We start from the raw sequence: 24222 nt of genomic DNA, 5'->3' as shown, positions 1-24222 counted from the left end.
TGAAGAAACACCCATAATGCTCTTGGGTCTAAAAGTGAGCAAATTCCATGTTCTAACATCAAAAACGTTCAAAGCAGAAGCAGTTATAGTGTCAAAGGATGGACCGCCTCACTATGAATAGCAATAATTTTGAAGTTACAGTTCAACAAGCACATGGGAATGTGGTGTTCAAGTCTCCACATAATTTTGGCCTTGTAATGCATATTGTGAGGGGTCAAAATTGAATTTGTAAACTTCAATAACTGGTTAATATTTCTAACAATACACTCATTATGAATATTCAAAGTATCACCAAACTAGACAAGATTTCAGAGATGTTGAATCAGCTTATCCTGACAGCAGCAAATTCACAAATGTTTTCTCTTTTTTCCCTCTATCAGTGCATCAGTGTAAAGAGCATAGGCCTAATTCAAAGAGGCTAAGAGCCTCAAGTGAGTAAAGAGATCTTACCTTATATGTAAGTGTTCTTGTTTATTTCTTTCTGAGCGGTCTGCAAAACATAAAACACAAAGCATGAGCTAAATTTCTTTGTAGCACAAATTTAATTTAACTGCATGACATTTGCATTATTCAGTGACTAGGCCACAGGCACAGCTGGTAGTGTGACATTGTCTGTTTGGCTGGTTAAACTGTATGGTATGTTCCTGATAAACCTGTTTTAAAGAGCAGAGCTTATGAGAGAACTGGAGGCCACAACAGCGCAGTTTTTCATGAAACCACGCTCAACATTGACATCACTCAGGCCCAGTTGAGCAGCAGGTTATGGTTTCAGTAAAGCAGGTTCATTTGGTGCCTCCTTTTTAATTTTTGAACACATTTTGAGTATATATTAACTTTTAACACCTTATTAAAGCTTATATGAAACTACAAACAAAACAAGACCAGCATATTTGACTACACTATACAAAAGTAGGATCCTTGTTTCTCCCGACAACATCAAGCATTCATAGAGAATGTTTAACTTTCCTCAGGTAATGAGAGTGAAGTCATAAAACATAATGACTGCTTTGGCAAAGGGGTCTTTGTGTGTCTTTGTTGCAGTTGTGATCACTGTCCCCAGACACACCTGCTGGATCCAGTTTCTGCTCTTGTGTGTTAAAGTATGAGAAAGTAAAATAGCCTACCTCATCCATAATAGCATTGGTGAAGTAATTTGATTTGAGTTTGTCAAATCATTTCAATCACTGCATTATTTACAAGTTAAGTTTAAAAATTAAAATGATACATATAGCTGCAATCTGATACATTACTTATCAGCAAGCTTTAATTGGAAATATACAGTCCTACCTGCATATGTTGCAGAGAATATAAGTAACTCAGACAGAGTCCTTTGCCCACCTTCTGAATAAATTGTGTCTGTGAGGAAGCACAACTCCCACAACTAAAAGTGACGTCTCTTTTTTTCATTAGGTATGTTGACACAGCCAGTGTGCCATGCAGGAATGCGGCCAATCAGGAAGTATTTCTTTTTTGACATTAACAATAGTCAAATATTTCTGCCTGCTATCCTTGAGCGGTTCATTGGTTTAACAAACTACATCCTGATATCAGAAAAAAAACATCAGCTTTATCACGTTATAGAAGATTATATGGATTTCGTCCTAATCTAGGACCAGCTTTCACTTTCAAAAGAGTCTTGAAACCACTACAAAGGTACAAAACTGATCTTAGATCAGTATACAGAGACCGAAGTTCCAAATGGAATTTCTGGCACTCAAAAAAATGTTCACATTCAACAAGTTGCTGATTGGTGGTTACTACAATAAGCAAAGATAAATGACAGATTCCATTCAAATCCAGGTTATGTGGTTTTGACTGGTTCTAAAAAGAATCTTAACCAGTTCTTAAAAAATGCTATTAAACAAGTATAGCAACTGAAATAGTTACCTTTACGCATAAATGACAACTTAAACCTATCTATCAATCTATCTATCTATAGATTACTTTTTTTAGATTTTCTGCTTTGCCTGAGTTCTGTTTGCTATAGTTAGTTTCTTTGGTTTCTGATTGGATTACGTTCACCTGTTGTTCGTTGTAGGGTTTTAAACTAAAAATTTAAAACTTTTTATGCGTTTTGGCCGTTCGTTTACACAACAACGGCGTTTTGGGTGCCTAAATAAGGCTATGTTTACACGGAAACGATCTGAAGAGAAAACGCAAAAGTGGCGTTGCGTTATCACTTTTTATTCTGCGTATAGACAAGCGTTATGGGGGGGAAATCTGCGTGCATATGGTGACGCAAAAGTGTGTGAAATTCGATGTAGTATGCACTCCAGGCGGCTAGGTGGCAATGTGAAGCACTGCCACACAACACCACCAAGTCCGCGCACCTGCGTACAACCTTCACTGTCTAGCAGACTTTTGCGTTTTTACCCTTTAGACGGGAACACGACGGTGGAGCGTTTTTATGATTTCCACTCTGGAGGGTGGTTTCACTTTTTTGCGTTTTTAAGCCCCAAAAATGCCGTCGCCGTCTAAACGAAAGGCACATATGATAAAATATTTTTACGTTTTCACCTGCGAGCGTTCTCGTGTAAACAGGGCCTAAAGGAAACTTTTGAAAACGGGTTTCAAAGTGCAAGTTTTTGAAAACAGTCTCCGTGTAATCAACAAAAACGCAAATCTCTGAAAACGATCATGTCATGCACATGCGTATTACGTCTTCAGTCAATAGTATTTCATCGCCATCTAATGGCCTGGCAGCAGAATACAGCGTTTTTAGTCGTTTTCGTGGATTCGACAAATGCTGTATTCTGCTGCCAGACCATTAGATGGCGATGAAATACAATAGACTGAATACGTAATACACATGTGCATGATGTCATCGTCCTCAGAGATTTCCGTTTTTGTTGTTTACACTGAGACTTTGAAACCCGTTTTCAAAAGTTTCCTTTTCTTTCCCACCCAAAACACCATTGTCGTGTAAACGAACAGTCAAAAGACAAAACGTTTTTAGTTGAAAATGGTGTCGTGGAAACAGCACCTTAGTCACTTTATCTCTGTTCATTGTTCTGTGTCTTGGATGGACGGATGGACGGACAGACGGGTGGGTGGATGGATGGACGGACGGACGGATGGATAGACAGTGATGAAAGCCAAAATATTAAATGTCATAGATATGTACTCTGAGTAATCCACTATTTTGTAGAGGGGGGTCAAAATGACCATTTTCACCTGAGATTTCGAGCCAAATTACAGGGGGCTAAAAATGACTTTAGAAAGATGGCAACATCATTATTTTATTTTTAAACAGAGATTGGTAGATCTATTAGTAAAATCTGTTGATTTTAGCAATCTTTGTTGCATTATAATATATGCCAACGGTGACAGTTCAAAAACGGGAAAAGCAATGATTGTGTTTTTTGACAAGTTTGCATGCCTGTAACTCAAGAATTATTAAAAATACCTTAATATCGTTTTAGATTCTGGTTGTTAACAACCATTTCTTTTGGTATCTTCTTTTTAAAGGCCCAATATGGTACAATCCCAGAGATATGGAGATCTTAATGCAGCTCCATGAGTAAATTGGTCAATTGAACATTTACAGTGGTCAGAAAAACAAATGTGGGTCACTTTGCATACAGTTGATTTTCTTTTTCTTTTTTCTTTTAAAGAGGAATATCTGAACAACAAAAACTGTTGAAACTCGTTAATTTCTATCAACACAACTGCATACAACATACCTGTCGGAGTGCCATCATTTTCTTTTTCCCAAAGTTTGTATGCCTGTAAATAAACTATTAAAGATATCTTAAAATCCTTCTAATTCTTAATAAACTTTTCTTTGCAATCTTAATTTTTAAGGCCCTATATGGTTCAATCTCATAGATATGGGGATCTCAATGCAGCTCCATGTTTATTTTGTTGTATTTTACCAATTTGCAATGGTCAAAAACCAAATGTGGTTCACTTTGCGCACAGCTGATACTTATTGTGTTTAAAGATGAATGTCTGAAGAATAAACAATGTTGAAACTAGAAATGTATCTTGTTTCCCTCTATCAAAACAACTGCATACAACATTTCCAAATACAAAAATCCGCTGAAATGGTCAAGTTGAGGCACTTTACCTTGTTCTCAAAAGTGTATAAGAATCTATATTTGAATCAGTTTCAAGCAGAGGTGTAAAGTCCAGGTTCAGAAAGTAAAAGTTCTCCTCAGTATTTTGTTCCAATCACCTGGATTTGCTAATTAGCACAGTTTTTCAGCCAGGAGATAGAACTAATTAGTGATATCAGCTGGCTGAGTTCATGGGTGTAATAAACATATGGCAGGACTTTTACTTTCTGACCCCTGGACTTTACACCTCTGGTTTCAAGGATATTTGAAAGAAATATTTGTTCAAATATCAAGGATATTTGTTCATTTTAACATCATCTGAACATCCCAATATCTCTGGGATTGAACCATATAGGGCCTTAAAAAATGTAGATTCCAAATAAGAAAAGTTTTGTAGCAACAAGAATCTAAAATGATATTGAGATATCCTTAACACTTCTTGTCATGTAAACTTCAGAATTTTTATTTTTATTTTTTTGCACTCAGAGAGGGATGCTTTATGCAATTATTTTGATAAAGGGAAACAAGATGAATCAGCTATTTGAAAAGTTAGCTACATTTGTTTTTTGACCATTTATCGCATTGATAATCACAAATCCATTTTGCATTCTTACAACCACACATTGTTAAAATTCATTAAATTAACACCTTTTCATATTTTTACTTGCATTTGGCGTTTGACGAGTGTTAATTTTGGAGCCTTGCTGAGATGTTAAAGCTGTTCCACATACAGCCACTAGATGATGTCACTACCTTGCGCAGTACTGTCAAAAGCTACAGTATCCATGTATGAAATACCTTTTTTTATGTATTTGAAAATGCAGCAATTATTATTATTTTTTTATTATTAAAAGCATCTCAAGCACAGTACAAGTATCAGATTGTTACATAATTAAATGGAGGGAAAAGAGCAAAAATTAAACAAGCATAATAAATACTCACATACGATTAAACATATAACCACAGTAACATATGCATATACATATAAACAACTAAATAGAGAAAATGCAGCAATTTCTCCCCCTCAAATGTATGCAATCCATATAGGCCATATTCCTCTGAATCACTGTATAATATGAGATCACAGCAATAGCAAACAACAATGATCCAACGATCCACTCAATTCCCAATGGACAAAATCAAGTTCCACCCAACACTTTTTCTTGTTTGAGAAGCCGTTTTACTAAGATAACGGCCTACGTCACAATAGGGAAGAAAAGACTAACGTAACTTCGCTTTCATGCCAATTTTGAAGGGGACCAATTATGCTTTTTATTTTTTTTATTTAACCTTTAGTGCGTAATATAGCTGCTTGTACATGTAAACAATCTGAAAAAAATTACAAAGCAGAACGTCCACGAAAAAGGGAGTGAATCTCTCCAACATAAAACACCTGCCTCAAACCCCTTGTTTGTAGTACTGCCATTTCTTCCATAACGTAGCTATGTCACCATGTCACATATTTGCACAATGCCCACCTGCTGGCTACTTTGCCTCACCCTCAAACAAAAGTGGGTATAAGGCCAGGAAGAGTTTATCTCTTTGTTGAGGAAAGTTTTTTTTTTTTTCACTTGTTCTAGCAAATGTTTTTTCGGGTCGATTAGCTTGTTCTTCTTGACTGTGCTTATCGGACTCGGGCTTGAACTGATATGGAAAAACTGATGCTATAGTTAGCGTAGTTAGAGTAGTATTTACTGTGCCTTTGGAAGCTTCGGGACTCACTGGTTATTGTGGGGCATTACATTTTTCAACACACACTGTAAGCGGTAGACCAGAGTCCTGCACGGGTCCGATTTTGTAAATCCGCACCCGCCCGTACCCGCAGTGCTTCAAACCGCATCCGACCCGTTATCCGTCAACAGCACCAATTAAAATCCGCACCCGACCCGACCCGCTTAAAATAGAACCGACACCCGACCCGCACCCGAAATAAAATCAGTTTAGCCAATCACATTATAGACACACTTACAAAAATGTTTATTGCCAGGTCATACAGAAGTTATAACGACAATTAACACAAGGACAACTTCAGCCGAAGCTGTCAAAAGGCCGGTAGGCTACATGAAGAACATGGCTAACGTTACCACAAAACTGAGCCTAACAGACGCGGCTACAACACTATATCTGCCACGCAATTTCGTCTAGCCTACATCTGACAATGTTGGGTTCAAACACTGCACACCACACATACTGAACAGTGTTAAATCTGAAAAATACTGTTCGATAGAACTGCTTGGTTTGTTACCACAGTTATCTGCGTGCTTCCTCAGCGATGAAGTTCCACATTTGCGGCTATAATCCAACACGAAACTGCATGCAGCAAAGCCTTTCACAATATTGCTTTCTTCAGATAACTCCAAATTTCTCCCACACACTGGACTTGACTTTTGATGACGTATTGTCGACAACTTTACAATCTCACTAGCTATTCTTTTCTTCAACTCCTCAGCATCCACGACTGCAGATCGCGCGCGCGGTTATGAGGAATTTTTAAAAGTGAAAGTAATAGCCTAGGTAATTAACGTTATAGATCCTGGTAGGGCGTGGCGCGTGGCGTGGGCACAAATAAACTGATGTGGATTTTAAATTATTTTATCAACTTGAAATACAGAAATATTTTTGTAGATGTGTTCCTAAAAATATGCATATATTTTTACGTTTGCACGTGATCGTTTCCCCCGTGTCCGACCCGCACCCGTTTTTCACCCGTTTGAGCAAAATTTGCGGGTCACCCGTCGGGTACCCGAACCCGTGCAGTACTCTACGGTAGACCAATCACAACAGACTGGGGCAAGATCACCAATTAGAGCATACAACCATTTAAGAAGGTGGATTTTAAATAAACGTTCAGACAGAGGGTGAAAACAGCTGCTGCAACAATGTAAATGGATCACCAGTTGCATAAATTTCCCCTTTAGTCAATCATTTTATCCCTTAAAACTCATCTCTGATCACCAATCTCTGTTCTGTCAGGACCACTACCGTCAAATATGATTGACAATTAGCATACAGTTTGGATTGGCGGTATGGTTCCGTTCTGGGCGAGAACTCCCTGCGCATCCATGCAGCCTAGCATGGATAAGAGCAGGGAGAGCAGCAATAACCCCCCTTGGGGTAAACATAACAGAACCAACATGAAAGTTTGCAAATATATTTAATTCAAGATTTTAAAGTACAACATTATTCGATAATTTATTCTGATTCAAGGGGAATCAGAAAGCCAAATCCTGACTGGGCATGGAGGAGGGTAATTCGCTCCTGAGAAACGCGATAGCTGCTGATAATACTGAAGGAGCTTATATATGTATACAGTGATAGGCATCGTATTCCTATAGGTAGATGTGGATCAGCTGATGCGAGCTTGACTAACGTGACCTGCCAGAACTAAGGCTATGCTTGATATCTCTGATTTTCCATGAAAAAAAATCATCATGCCTTAAAATAACTTGAATTCTACACCCTTGCCTCATTTAGTATACGCTGTTCTATGTATATGCAAATTAGCCCCAACTCCACTCACTCACACCAGCTCAGAGAATCACTCGTTGAGGATCACACGTAGATGTGATCGGTTGCAAGGTAGTTTGTGACGTCAGAAACACCAGCGATTTCAAACCATGTTTTTGAGACTGTCTTTGGTTCACTGCAGTTTTAAGGAGAAAATACTCAGCAATGGTTTTGACTTGCACATGGTTGGTCTTTAAGCTTATTAAAAACACCACATAGACGTATAAACAATATTAAAACCTTGATTTCCAGCAGAGGGGGACTTTTAGACTGTGTATTAAGAACATCTGAACAACTAGCAGTTAGACAAAGTGGTAATCAGTCTTACTTTTCCGATTCAAATAATCTAGCCTACATTTTTATGTAAAAAAAAAAAAAAAAAGGCTTTAAAACAATAAGACCAGTCTTAAAGAAAAAAAATTAGATGACTAATTTATCGTCAACTAATCGTCAAGTGTTTTATGTAACCGGCCTTAAGTGTAAACAGGGCCTTTGGGAGACATAAAAAGCGGGGGAGAACTAGAGTTTGTGGAGGAAAAAAGAAAGCTCTCATTCTGAAATTTTTAAAAAATCTAAACATCAAGTGATTTCCATTCTCAGTTGAAAACATGTGAGACAATTTTGTGGATACTGATCTGTGTTTAGACAAGTTGGAAGGCCTTATGGACAGACTATAGGATACATTTGTGCTGACAGAGTGTCTCTGAGCCTGTCTGTGTAGGCCAACACTTTCACACATTGTACTGAGAGACAAAACATGTTCACACTGACCTGAAATCAGATTGCACCAAACAGCACAGGATAGAAGCTAAATCCACTTTGAACAACTCTTTCCAAATCATGGAGAAAACAACAGACTTACTAGCACACCTTAAAGCAGTGGTTCTCAAACTTTTTTGGCCACGCCCCCCTCAAACAAAATCTTTGTTTATTTCCCTGGAAGTTCGAGTTATATAGTTTGCATGATCATGATTATCAACACAACGAGGCTGTGAAAGCGGACTAGTGAGTAAGCCTAGATGAGTTTAGCAGATGACAGATGACATTTAATGTGTCCCCGACAACCTAAAATCTATGAGTTAAAATGATGACAGAATTTTCATTTTGGATGAACTATCCCTTTAATACATAAAGTAACATAGTGTACAATATTTTTGAATAGAAAGATAACTATATATATATATATATAGGCCTATATATAAACATATAAATATGTACATTTGTTTTACTTGTAAGTGCAATTTCTTTTTTTGTACTACATAAATATTAAATAAAAGATCATACTGACATAAAAGTCTGAGAGAAGCCAGCAGGCAAAAGCACAGATGTCAGTCCTCTAAATGTGAAATGCCACTGACACAGCGGCCGGTGAGGTCACTGATGACTAAACAACATGTCAAAGTAAGAGTCACACTGCACTCTTATATCTCACAGAACGTTCCCAAAAGACAAAACAAGCACACTGGAACACTGGAAAAGTTGTAAAAATATAAATGCATGCTTTCACACCCACTATATTATTTACAGCACATTTACCCATATTTACTTAAGTAAGTTGGGTTAATGATTATCAATGAGCTACAACAAAATGCACGCTGGCATACAAAACATTAAACATTAATACAATATATAAACTTGCAGTCAAATTAAACACAGCACAACTTCCCCGTTAGAAAAATAGGCCACAATTAAAAAACATCAAAAACATCATAAGATGATTGGAAAGGTGACTGATTTTGTTGGAGAAACAGATGTGTTTCACATCTCTGAAAAACACACAGTAGTAGTGTTTTTTTTTTTTTTTCCTGAATGAATCACTGTTCAACTAATTGGTTGAAATGATAAAGTGAATAATCAATGGTTTACTCAAAGATGGTTACTTGTCGCCATCTACTGGAATAATAAAACGTGCAGAAAGAGTCAATAAAAAAATCACCACCACTAGCAGTGCATATCAGAACACTCAACCAATCAAATTCAAGGGCAAGAACTAATATTGTGTAATGCTGAACTGTACGGTTAAAGAATTTTAATGAAAACGGGACTTTCCTGCTAGGTGCTGCCCAATGCAGAGCGTAGATAATGCTATGATAACAGTCTGCTGGAACATGTTGAAACTGGAGCATTTCATCATGACTTCAAGAGACATTTTTTTAAGTCGGCATGAAACGGAAGTTTCAATCGCCTTTTCTTCCCTATTGTGTTGTATATCCAGGTGAAACCCAAAAAAAAAAAAAAATGTAGGATTGGACTTGATTTTGTCCATCGGGAAATGACTCGCTCGTTGGATGGTTGTCTTTTGCTATTGATTTGAGTGACAGGTTGTCTCGCATTGCGCCGCTGAACACATCATCAGAGAAGAGAACAAATGTTGTTGCAAGAGAGAGGGAAAGTTATTTTTATTTAAGATAAGGAGGGCACATGACTAAAAAAAATAAAATGATGTGCACGGATAAATACTTCATAATATATACTGCAACATTCCATATAAAATTGTCCATTTTGATTTTATGATGCCTTTGAGTAGATGAGATTAGGGGTAGGCAGGAAGTAGGAAGGCTATAGACACTTGTTATAAGGACATGTACCCACTGACACCAATTTCATATTTTCCTCTATAAACAATGCTTCAAGGTTCAAAACTAAGCCTATGTTTTTGTACCATAAGAAAAAAAAAATCATATGAAAGACTGAACAACATGTGAGACAGTTTAATATGTTGAGTATGCCAACTGTCCGGACACACATATGACGCTGCACAGGTGGTATGCTTTCACACAGGCTGCTGCAAGCACAACTGCTGCCTCATGTTTCCTCAGTTGTGTCACCTGTTGTGTGTCAACATAGGGGAAAAGCTGTAACCTGCTGTTTTTCCTCCCACTCACAGCTGACTCACCGATATACACCCAGACTAATGCTGAGGAGAGCAAGAGGAACTTTCCACAGATCAGTTTTTACTTTCTGATGTTTTTCAATGTTATTAACAAATTGCCTATGCTAAATAATAATACACACAAAAAAAAAATTCTTGAATATTGTGAACCAGAGGTATAGGCCAATAATGATTGGGTGCAATTCCTTCAATTTTCTCACAGAATGTGTTTTCCTTTTCCTCACTATATGGGTCAGCAGCAGCACCACTGGATAAATAAACAATGTGACAAATATTTATTATTAATATTGTCAAAAGTTGCATTCACTTTAATAAGTTAATTAATTGGAGGTTTTTAAATAGTAGTGTTAACAATTTATTTCAGACATGCATAAGCCAATTTTTATATTTTCTGGTGTAGCCTATTTAACGAGGATTTGAAAATTAGAGAAATCGTCTAAAACCCACAAATAGACTAAGTTGATATATATTTATAGCCTATGTAAATAAATAACCAAACAAGATGACTATCAGGATGAAGGATGATTTTGATATTTATTGATTGTATGTTTCATGTAGGCATAGCCTATCTAAGAGTGTTGACAAAAAGTAGGGACCAAGTTGCAAAAACAAAAAGTTTTTAACTTTTTAAGTGAATGAAGAGAAAATTAAATGTAATGGTAAATTTGCGTGAAGAATATTATATTGATAATCTCTGATTAATAAAGTGGACTATTTTCAAAAGTAGTAGCCTAGGTGAATTTGTGACATTTTTGTCCGCTGTCTGCAAAATCCGTGAACCACGCTAAGATTTCAAACAGTCGCAAAACATAACAGTGTTGTGATGTGAAACTACAGAATCTTAAATCTGTCACAGAAGTAATTGTAACAGTAATAATTGTCCTACCTGTTGAACCTCTTCTCCTCGTAATAGAAACATTTGGAAATTCTTCATCTCCATCATTCCGTGCTTCAGCCATTAGTTTAACGGCTATGTCCGTGTTTAAAATCCAGACCTTTAACTATATTAAACAAAACTGAGAAGATGTCTGAATTCTCTTTAAAAACACTAACGGTATGTTTTGTTTGAATAAAAAGTCAGTTGTATAGTTTGAGTTATCGCAGACCTGTGTCTGTTAAACGGGAACTGTTGATGAACTGAACACTGCGCTTGGCGCTTTTGCGCGAGCATCATAACAAGCTGATGAGTGTGCTGTGCACGCGCGTCTGTACATGCTGTTCAGAAGAGGGCGGAAAAGACTAAAAAAAAAAGGTAATAATGATAAGATTAAAGAAGATTTATAAGATTAAATAAGAAATTAGAAAACACTTAAAATAAGATTAATATTTTATTTGTTTACCTGTATATGTGACTCCATGCCATGACATGACTGCAGTAGCCTACTAAATTAAAGGAAAGAAAACTTTAATTTTGTCCACCAGAGGCCAGGATAAGAAATCCATTATGGTCTCTCTGTGGACGGTTGAATGTACCACTACAAATGTACTAAAAATGCATAGAAATTCATTTGTAATACCATTGGTTGTGGTACACATTACCTCTTAAGTTTTATATAATTAGTTTGTAAAGAAATCTGTGATCTCCAGAATGCTTATAGATTATTAAATATAGCCTATTTTTTGTCCTGATGATATTGCCAACATACTGTATTTGTCAGTTGTCAGATATATTGAACATATTGATGTCTAATTAAAATGAGGAAACAATGAGATCAATCTGACCCTGTGACCTCATATGAGGACATTACATTTTTTTCTCTTGACACAATGATAGTCAAATTTGTAAATCTTAGCCCTGTTGGCCACATTTAGGGACACTGCCCACACCATCTTGTGGTGATATCACAACATTACACCAATGTCAGTGAGAAGGAAATGGCTGGAATATCAGCAAAACACTTCTACACCAGTTCCCGAAAGAAAAATGACCCAGGTAAAAAATCTATTCACTACAAATGTATTTATGTACAATACTGTCTCTATCATCATATGGGGATTAAAATTTGACATATTTTAGTAATAGTAGCACTCTAGGACATCAGTAAATGTGAAGCACTCGTTTGAGGACATTGGGACTATATAACGTTATTTATTCTACCATGTGGTTAGCTAAACTTGTGAAAAAACAACAACATTTGTCTGTGTGTGTATGTGTGTGTGTGTGTGTGTGTGTGTGAGCAGAGTAAATCATGGTAAATCACACTTGAAACATGGTAAATCATAGTAAATAATACTACAATATGGTTTATCAAGGTGAATCATGCATGCTAGAATCCTGGTAAATCATGAAACTCATTGCTGACTGCACAAATGCCATGTCACTGGGTAACGGTGGGAGATCTCTCAAAACTTCGGTAGATGAGATGCATCACTTTTTTGGAGCAGCAATCTTGATGTCTTGCGTGCCTTATCCACAGATAAGGATGTTTTGGTCCAATGCCCTACAAATCCCCACCATTAGTAACACAATGTCACGTGATCGCTTCTTCAAACTTAGGAGCCATCTGAAAGTAGTCATTGACTATGATGTCTCAGAAGATAAGAGGGAAACCGACAAATTCTGGAAGGTGAGGCCTTTTATGGACCGTATACTTACAGGCTGCCGCCTTCAGGCTCGTCCAGAATGCGTCTTAATAGACGAGCAGATGATCCCATTTACAGGGGCCTGTCCTTTCCGACAATACGTGCCACTAAAGCCAAATCCAGTGGGAATGAAGAATTTTGTGCTGGCATCTGTGGATGGACTCGTGCTAGACTTTGAAGTCTGTCAAGGTTCAAAAACCCTGGCTTCGAAGGTTCAGGACTCAGATGGATTGGGTCTAGAAACACTAGTCATCAAACGTCTTTCTGAAACCCTCACTGCTGGCACACAAGTGTATTGTGATCGCTTCTTTACCACCATACAAGCAGTTGATCACATGCTGAAGGATGATATTTATCTTACTGGTACAGTGATGAAGGGCCGAGTCAAACAAGCAATGAACAAGTTACTCAATGACAACACCAAGGGAGAGGTGCCGTCTCCACAGTAACCGGGGCAGATGGGAAACTATATGTGTGGTCAAGTGGTACAACAACAAGCCAGTTGTGATGCTCTCCACTGTTCACTCAGAGCAGCCAGAAGATACTTGCCAGCGGTGGTCCAAGAAGGGAAAAAAGTATGTGACCGTGACACGACCAAGCATCGTGCACGAGTACAACTCAAAGATGGGAGGTGTTGACATGTCAGATAGGATTGATGAGCTACCGAATGTCTGTGCGGATGAAGAAGTGGACAATTCGCATGCTGATGCACTTCACAGATCTTGCCCTTGTCAACAGCTGGCTGCTGTATCGCAGAGATAACCAGGAAAATGGCACCCCAAGGAAATCTATCTTGAAGTTTCTTGAGTTTCGCATGGTAGTGGCTCAGGTATTCCTCAGCAAGTGTGATGTTCTTCATGAAGGTGCTCATGTCGCAGAAGAAGAGAATGAGAACGGACACCTTCCACCACCAGGCAAAAAATCTCGGGTCGCTCCAATCCCCCATATCTCAGTCCGTTCCAGTGCTGCTCATCTCCCGGAGATGGTGGCCTTGAAAAACCCCATGCGTTGCAGAGCAGAAGGCTGCACTGGGAAATCCCGTGTGCGATGCATGACATGCAATGTGCATCTGTGCTTGCAAAGTGAACGGAACTGCTTTGCAGCATTTCACACCGGCCAATAGGGGCTATTCCAGACAGGCTGGAAAGATAGAGGGAGCTAGTTAGAAAAAAAGCCACAGTTCAAAGGCTGCTCTGCTGAATTCAACTGTTTTTGGACTGTTACAATTTGCACTTTAGCTTTTTTATTAGCCATGTTTCAGGCTGTTTACATTTTATGTAGGCTATACACTCTGATGTTTACATTTTCAAATAAACTGTGAAAATGTGTCAAATGAACTTTTTTACCAATGGAGTCTATTTGTGTCATACAGTAAGGTAAACCCACTGTACTTGTATGAGGACATTCATTTTTGAGAGAACTACTTATTGTATTAAGCTGAAATTTTGACTAATTAGGACCTTCTGGCCTCCAACAACAAATAATATTTCATAAAGTTATGATAGACCCACTGTCCTCACATGAGGACATCCTTTTCTGCAAAAACTACTTCCTGTACAAAAACAAATTTTAGTTATTATACTTATTAGGTCCTACTTATCCCAAATAGCAAGAACAATTATAAAATGCACACCAGGCAAACTCTCGGGTCTCAGGAGGTTAAAATACTAGCTATAGTCTATAGTGTAAAATATTTTTTAAAGATAGCCTACACTTAAAGATAGGCTACATCTTTTTAATGACACGTTCAATTTGAAAAGATACATGGAAATTGTATCACTGTACATGAGACATTCTTTGATCCCGATGATTAGCCTAGCCCTAGTGCATGAGGCTATATTTTAATTTTAATTTTTGCTTTACTTATTGTTGAACAGTTATTGTTATATTATTATTATTATAGTATTTTTAACATTATTTATTTCAAACAAAAGTTTTGGAGTTCTGAGGTCTTTTTTTTTTCAGGGAAGAGCGCAGTGATGCTCTTCTGCCCTCTTGTGTTTGGATGGAAAATTTTAGCCAGAATATTTTTGCTATTAGCTTTAAAATGCTTTAAAAATGACAGAAACGGCACTGGAGTGATTTAAGAAAATAAGTAGGGGAGACCAGGGATGATTGTAACATGGGAAGAGTTGTAACACCATCAATTCCATTGAGGGCGTGAGTCATGTGATCACTTCAGTATTTTCCTACTTCCTCCCCGATCCAGCATGGTGATTGTCAAGGCTGGAAACAGGCACATGCAAATTATATAGAGAAAAAAACTGATTTTGTGGTCAAAAAGTAAAGGCTTTGACCAATACTATATTTTGTTTAGTATCTGTACTAAAATTGTATGACTTATATTAGATTAAATAGTAGTTTCTTAGGCAATATGTGATGCATTTCCCCCCTGCTAATTTCAAACCACCATGCTAATACAGCTAGTTAAATATTGGCTGACAGGGGTGGGGTGGGTTGTAACACTTATTTAAAAGTGTTACAACCATCCCCTTACTAAGAATATAACTAAGAATTTTCTTGATTTTAATGTTTTTAAAGAATAACTAGGGCATGGAAAAGAAAGACTGACATATAGGTGTCTCTGCCAGTGTTTTAAATAAAGTGGTTTGCATGGAGCCATTTAACAACTCAAAGCCAAAGAAGGTTTGGATGAAATGCGCCCTATGCTGTTTCTGGGCCCATCAAGCCTGGACTCCAGGGTTACCAGCATCATTCATCTGTCAGAACTGTGACTTTGATTAAGAATATACACACACTCACACGCACATTGACATGCTATTTTGTTGTTACCCACATGGAAATAACCTATATAAACATATATGTTTTAATATAGGTTTTTAATATATGTGACATATATAAAATTGGCCGTTTTCCTATATTATATGTACATATGCACATATATGTACATATATGTGTACATATATATTTGTGCATACATGTACCTATATAGGTACATATATGCACGTATATATGTGTGCATATATGCACGTATATATGCACCTATATGTTCACCTATATATGCACCTATATGTTTACCTATATATTAGTAAAATTATTAAAATCCATAGGCAACATAAATAAAAGCCCAAAATGTAGAAATTTACATTATTTATTTACTTAAGAACAATCAAATAGTAAAAGAACAAAAATAAGACAAAAAACTGAACAGAAAAAAATATATGTATATATATATGTATCTATATATACATATATCATATATCTATAATATATGTTATCTTTTTGATCTTCTCAGCTCCGTGAGCTTCAAATTGATAGATGTGCCTATCTGAGCTAGGCATCATATGACAGTTGCCAAAGTGAGATATGAGCTACAAAATGACCAGATCCTGCCATGAGCTATATAGGAGACATATCTTGTATGTACATATAGGGCTTATATTTGGATATAAAGAAGCAATACAGGAGACCTATATGGCCTGTATATGCACATATATGCACCTCAATTTTGCCTATATGTGGCATATATACGCATATATGCAGCATATATGCTGTATATAGGTTTCATATATGCGCATATATCCTCATATAGGTTCTTTCCATGTGGGTAGACTTAAAGATGTGCAAAGATGTTCTTATCTGGTACATTGTAGTAGTGTTTATTAAGTATGCCGTTAAGTATGTTTGTTTAGTAGATTACACACACAGACATGTGGGTTTTTTTTTTCTTTTTTTTCTTTTTTAGACCTAAAGATGTACAAAGATGTTATTTAATTAGGTACATTGTAGTTGCCTAGTGTTATTATTAAGTGTACTGTTAAGTAAGTTTGTTCTAGTAGACAAATTTAAACACACACACACGTGCGCGAGTCAAACATACATACGGCCCAATCTTGCACCCAGCGGAATTGACTTTGTACACCGACGCATGTATCATTTCTATTTTACACCCGCGCACAGCGGACTTTTCCCTCCACAGATGCACGTCGGTAAATTAGGAAATGAATTTGCGCTCCCGGGGGCGGTTCAGCGCAAACGTTCCCTGGTGCTATTTTGCAGGTTTAGAAAACAATTCCGCCACTGACCAGGAAAAACCTAGGGCCCTATCTTGCACCCAGCGCAATTGACTTTGTACACCGACGCATGTTTCATTCCTATTTTGCACCCGCGCAAAGCGCGCTTTTCCCTCCACAAAAGCACGTCGCTAAACTAGGGAATGAACTTGCGCTCCCTGGGCGGTTCAGCGCAAAAAAGGAGGCGTGTCCCGGCGCAAACAATCCCTGGTGCTATTTTACTGTTCCATAAAACAATTGCGCCACTGGCCAGAAAAAAACCTAGTCTAAAGTCAGTGGCGCGTTGCGCGTTGTTCATTATGCTATTTTAAGGGCGCATGCTTGACCATAATGTATAGCGTGCACAACGTGCATACACTTTGATTCTCTAATCTACACAGAAGCAGCAGTTTTCATTTTTGCAAATCATATTATTACAAACGATAGATAGATCCGCCGTTATAATAGCAATACGCCAAGGAAAAAGCGCGTCTGCTCTTAAAGGGAATGTGAGATGATGCTCTGATTGGTTTATTTCACGTTACGCCCAAACCACACCTATGAATAATGAAGCTACTTCAGACCAACCCCTTTTAGATTTGCGCCGGGCGCAAGAGCCATTTATCCCGCCGGGAAAATAGCAACAGCGCCGAGACCCGCCCACAAAGTTACTTGCGCTTTGCGCTTTGACACTTGCGTTTCAGATCGTTAAAATAGGGCCCCTTGTCTAAAGTCAGTGGCGCGTTGCGCATGTTATTCATATGCTATTTTAAGGGTGAATGCTTGGCCATAATCAATGTAGCGTGTGCACAACGCGCATGCACTTTGCTTATCTCATCTACACACAGATGCAGCAGTTCTCATTTTTAGAAAACCATACATTATTACAAGGACCAATATTAACACACGAGGGAAATCATTGTTGTGCCCATGAAGATAAATAGGCATAAATCTAGCTTACACATTTACCCAAATTATTATACGCCTGTTTAACCGAAGCTAATTTGGGTTGGTTTCTCCCATCCCCATACAATGTCACTTCTCTGTCTTTTACGGCCCTGACGAGAACGTCGGTCTCCTCGGCTGTGAACTGCTCCTGGTGTGCGCCTGGCAAATCCGCCGTTATAATAGCAATCTGCCATGGAACAAGAGCGCCTGCTCTTAAAGGGAATGTGAGATGTCGCTCTGATTGGTTTATTTCACGTTACGCCCAAACCACACCTATGAATAATGAAGCTACTTCAGACCAACCCCTTTTAGATTTGCGTCGGGCGCAAGAGTCATTTATCCCGCTGGTATAATAGCAACAGCGCCAAAAAGTTGCGTTTTGCGCTTGATACTTGTGTTTCAGATCGTTAAAATAGGGCCCATAGTCTGTTAATGAGAGAGAGAGAGAGACATTGTTCTTTTATTTAAATAAATCAATTTTTACTTCTTTTGTCTAATGTTATAACTTACCCCAGCATCATGTTACAACAACCTACGCCGGTAGGGTTGAATTGGTTCCATTTATAGTAAACAAATGTGGGTACTTTGTATAAAGGTTTGAGAACTCAAGCTAAAAAATTCAGCGAGTTATAGGTGCTGAAGCAAAAAGTGTTACAACCATCCCCGGTCTCCCTAATATAACCCTTATGCTTATTCTCTGTTTAACTATTGTTAACATGATCGAATGACGTTTTTTATTTGTTTTTTATATATTTATCAGATCCCCCTGAAAATGGAGAAAGTTCACGTTCTGGAGAAATGTTTGCATTTTAAGAAGTTTTTATTATTATTAGAGAATTATATATTAGCAGCTGTTTGTTTTAACTTATATGTGTTGCCATTGTTTTTAAACCAGCCAGATGAGACAAATTGAATGCACACATTCAAATTCACTTCAAAAAGGCAGTTGAATGTGGTTATTTGTTAATATAATGTGGTTATATGTGGGCAGTTATTTGTTAATATAAGGTGGCAAGAAATAGTATTCGTCGTAGTCCATTTGGAATTAGTTGGTTTTCTGCATGATTTCTGTGATGAAGACGAGCCCACCAGCTCGCCTTCGGGGAGAAATGTGAGTCCGTAAAGGGATGTAGAAATGATGGCGCACTCGCGGAAGCACTTTGTGCAAGGTGGAATTTATTTACATTGTCAGAGAGGTTTGTCGATGCACAGTGTAGAAAGTGCCCACAAAAATGACAAAAAATCCAAAGTACCAAAGAAACAACAAAAGGGAAAAATAAACCAGAAAATACTCCAACAAAAAAACCCCTCTCCATATATAATATCCATATGTAATATATATATTACACTACATTACCACTCTCTGATTTTCAAAATCATTTAGATGTTTGTAAATGCAAGCAGCTTCCCACATCATGCATAATGCTGTCAGTCACCAGTGCAACATTTACCATCCCAGGGGTCGCGACCATGCCAGTGATTACTTGTCTTGGACCCCATCAGCAGCACAATATTTAACATGCCAGCGACTACTGGGATCCCATCAGTCACCAGCACATATGGTACATTCAGCACATAAGGAACGATGGCCCTCCTAACTCCCCGTCCCTATCCACTCCCGCCTCGTCCCCGCTATTTATCTATCTTCGTTGCCCCTAACCCTAACCGACCCCGAACAACACCTTCCTCCCGACAATGTGAGTGCCGCCGTCCTATTTCCTCTTATAATTTAACCGTAACCGAGCCCTCGTCCATTGTCTTTTGCACTCTTTTTAAGCCTTTTTCCACTCTCTGAATACACAGCTCCTGCCCCAGTGTTCCTCATTCCCCAATCAGTCCCATTAAATTGTTGCCAAGGCAATATTCCAAAATGCAACACACATTACACTATTAGCTCAACTGGCCCCCAAAGGAAGATCTAACTGGTCAGCCACCCTCCGACTTGAGCACTGGGACTCAGCTCCCTCTTGCGGTAGGACCAAGGGTGCAGCTGTTTCTGAGAGAGAAGAAAGAACATAATGGTTTGAGTCTATTATAATGTACCACTACATTGAGAAAGTCACATTAACCACACGAAATACGATCAGAGCGGTCAGACTGAAATGGATTTCAATGCAATAGAAATAGGATTTCAAACCACATATGAATGTAGCTCGAAACGGATTTTTAAAAATCCCATTTGATGTGATTTCTGGCCATTCACACTAGCTTAATCCGATCATTTTTCAATCGTATATGCACAAAAATCAGATTTGGACTGTGTGAACGTATAGATAGCCCATTCTGGATCATCACGCAGGGCCTATGCCAAGTCATCACCCACCCCAACATTAATTTCCTTCTGCGCCCCCTGGTGGCCCTCCTTAACAGCACACACTGATATAGTTGTGAAGCAGTAACACATTTTTTAAGTTTTATTTTGTATTATAATAAGATTTCAAAATGTCTTACATTGCATCAGGAAAGGTTTGTGACATCAAACACTTGTCTGCCAGTAGAAGTTATTAGGATTTCCAGCCAAGTTAAAGGCAGTCAGCAATGGTAATATTGTTTGATTTTGACATATTTTATAACAGATTTTGTATATTCTGAATTTAATTTTGGTATCTTTACCTTTATTTGTGGTAAAGCTTGACCAGGTTTTGAGTAAAAAAGATGAGAAAATTTCTCAAGCAGGAAACATTACACTACACCGAAAAGATTTCTGGATCTTGGGCCTCAATGCAGAGCTTGAGGCAACAGCAATGATTTAAAAAAAAAGAAAAAAAAAAGAAAGATCGACCATACAACTGATGAATTATGAATTAAGAGATTGGGTTTGGGGCTGGGTCCGTGGGACTGTTTCTGGGGGACGAGTCTGAGGGAAGAACAGGAGACAAGGTTAAGGAGAATGCAGAAGACAAAAGGTAGGCAAAATAAAAAGTGAATCCCCAGAAACAGCCTCTTCCTGCCTCTATGTATTAATGCTCATGGATAGCCTAAATGGGTTCCATTCAGACCTTAATATTAAGTATTTTACTGTTATGTGTCAAGAAGATTCAACAAGACATTTGTTGTGGTATTTATGCAAATTAGCACATACATAATTAGATTATGCACCGTTTGTTCATGTTAACAAACAATTTCAAAAAACTTGTAATACATTTTTTGTTTGTCTTGATGTAAGTAATCAACTCAGTAATTTTCATGGTGATATCTAAAGGTTAAAATTTTTACCCAATTCAAATAAGAAGAAGAATGAATAGGCGTATGAATAGGCTATATTTGGGTCTTTTTCGAAACTTCCCCTAATGGGATTCTTCGGGGCTTTTTTTTTCCTTACTCATGACATATTGAGGATACATAATCACTTGAGTTTGCTTCTGTTGCAATTTGTTCAACCTTTTTTCATAAAATGACTGGACTAATTTGTTTATTGATTCGTTCAAAAACTAAGCCTCCTTTCTCCAATGAGACCATCACTGCTACACAATCTTCCTGTTTTATAAAACACATACACTTTCATAATTTCATAACTTTCATTTTCACTGTCAAATTTGTTACCAGAACCAAAAACAGAATTACATCGACAAACCCACTAATTAACTAGATATTGTTTATACCTTCTTCGTGAGACATTATCTAATGTTACATTAATCTCCATCATGTTTCCCGAAGCCATAATGTTTGTTTACAAAAGTTTAGGCTAATAAGAAACTGAGACACGTTTATGGCGCAAGTGATGACCATAGACAGTATAAGGTGATGACCATAGACTGTAAAAAGGTGATGACCATAGACTGTAAAAAGGTGATGACAGATCTTCACCATGATCTTCACCCTTCTTGTTCTTCTTCTTTCTTCTTCGTTTATTCGCAGTTGGTATTTGGTTTAGGCCTACTAGCGCCACTAACTGGGCAGGAGTGACCCGAAGCGTGATTCAAAACACCGATGTCACGTGATTACGGCTAAATGAAGCTTCGGAGTGTTTCACAAGTGTTTCGACAGGTTGTCAGGGTCGGGAAAAGACCACACAATTGCACATCTGTATACAAGTTTTTTTTTTTTTTTTTTTTTTTTTAATATTTATTGTAGTAACCGGTTTGAATATATATATATATTTTTTTTACATCTGTATAAAAGTGAAGTCAACGCATCTTGACCTCGTGGGTTTTTGTGAGAGGAGTTTGATTTTGAGATAGCGGGTTTTTGGTGATATTGTGACATTTATAGTGCGATTTGTTTAGTTATATTTAGGCTTACATTTAAATTTACACATTGACTGATAAGCTAGAGACAGACAGAGTATAGCCTACATATAGTGACACATTAATAGATGCATAGATAGAAATATATAGACAGATACATTAATAGATACATAGATAGATTAATAGATAGATACATATATATATACATAGATAGATAGATACATAAAAATGGAGGCTCCACAGAAGAGATGCCGTACATCTGTGGTGTGGGAGCATTTCCATTTGGAAACCCCCAATAAAGTGAGATGTATGTAGGCTACTGTGATCGGCAGCTAGCCTACTGCAACAATACATCATCCATGATGCGCCATTTGAGGAGCACTCATCCTGCCATTTTGCAGGGTGCAGAGGATGGTAGCATTCCCCCTGTACCTAGGCCTGCTACTGACACTGCTGGGCCATCTAAGCAAGGTATGCATTGTTTGAAATATAATTATTTGTATGTCCTCCTTGCTAAAAAAATATCTTTGCATGCCAGCAACAATTGTCCCTTGTGAGAGGATTTTTTCAAAGGCTGGTGAAATTATCTGTAAAAAGAGAAGTAGGCTAAGTCCTTCCACAGCAGAGAAATTAATATTTTTGAATAAAAATCTATAAAAAAGTGAGACATTGTGGCTTGATTTCTTTTATTAATATTCATTTTTCATGAACAAAATAACATTGTGCACAGTGAGGAGCCTACAGGTTACAAGCTTCACATATTAGAAAAATACAATAATAAAAAATAAAAAAACTATTTTTTTTAATGGCTCGTTGTCAAGGTTGTTTCAGATCAACACCTACAAGTGACCACTAGGTGTCACCGTTGAGACGGGTGTCGGATTGTTTGGCTCATTTGCTTCAACTGTTTCATTGTTTCACGAAGCCTCGATCTGCCCACCACTAGTGGGGAGCACCAAGGGAAGGAAAAATTAGGCTAAAGTTTTATTTATGTACTTAAATTTGGATAGCCTTCGCCTATATAAATTTGTTACTCTGAGATACTTTAATGTGGCATACCTTTTCTTGTCGTGGACCATTTTAAGAAGATTTAGCATTGTAAGGCTGACTTCCCCCATAGGCTATAGCTTGTAATTACATTGCCAGTTTGAGCACACACAACAGGAACGAGCGCAATGGACAATGAAAATAGGCAAATTGGCAACTCATCTGTCTCTAGCCAACTTAATTGCAATAAACATACATTCTCTTGATTTATGTTTATCTATAGTAAATAGTGAATGATATAAACGAGTGTCCTGTTCTGATAATAATAGGCCTACTATATGGTTCTTAAGGAACTCAAAATAATTTCATATGTTAGGCCTATATATATATATATATATATATATATATATAGACAATATTGCACTTGAAATGTTTATTAAAGCTGAAAACGAGACAGTACATTACCACATTTAATGCCTGAACATCCTCCACCCAGTGAAGGGTAACAAAACTGATTTTAATTCAGTTAAAATACAGATATGACATTAAAAAATGGGAATATGTATTGCTGTAGTTGTGTGAGAGACCTGCTATAGGATGGAACCATCTGTAATAATAGTAATACGTTTCATCTAAATTTGAAGATGTAGCATAATTGAATATTTTCTATATTTAAAACAAACAAGAGTGTGTTAGAATCAGGTCAGAATACATTATACTCAATTATAATTAAGGCATTATAATCTAGGCTTCTTTTATTTAGATGGCGACATTATATAGCCTATGCAAAAAGAAATGTATTAAAACATTTACCCATGTAGATATTGTTACTGTTTGTGACTAGGCTATACGCCATTGCTTGGGATGTCTCTACGCACGCAGTTATGAATGTTATTTACCGGTATTTATTTGTTTATTTATTTTAAGACGCACTGAGAGAGACGAATAAATTATTCAAATAGGAGAGAGCAATCTCCCAAGCAGCCAATCCGGGTCGGTGTAGAAAGTAGGGGCGGGGCTTGTGTTGGAGCTCACCTTTCTAATCC

At 37.5% G+C, this 24222-nt stretch overlaps 1 protein-coding gene across 1 annotated transcript in view; it reads right to left on the bottom strand.

Annotated features, from left to right (window-relative positions):
• Positions 1-11501, bottom strand: part of sh3d19 (SH3 domain containing 19) — a 33547-nt gene extending 22046 nt beyond the window's left edge. The window contains exons 1-2 of the mRNA XM_084107056.1: positions 11345-11501; positions 451-490 (exon numbers count right to left, since the gene is read on the bottom strand). Coding sequence (XP_083963182.1) covers positions 451-490; positions 11345-11417 — 113 coding nt within the window. The 5' untranslated portion in view covers positions 11418-11501. The remainder of the gene's footprint in view (positions 1-450; positions 491-11344) is intronic.
• Positions 11502-24222: the final 12721 nt, after the last annotated feature.

This window comes from Abramis brama, assembly GCF_963993115.1.
Source record: "Abramis brama genome assembly, chromosome: 2".
NCBI lineage: Eukaryota > Metazoa > Chordata > Actinopteri > Cypriniformes > Leuciscidae > Abramis > Abramis brama.
Note: the sequence above shows the minus strand (reverse complement) of the source record. Positions and strands in the feature narration are given on the sequence as shown.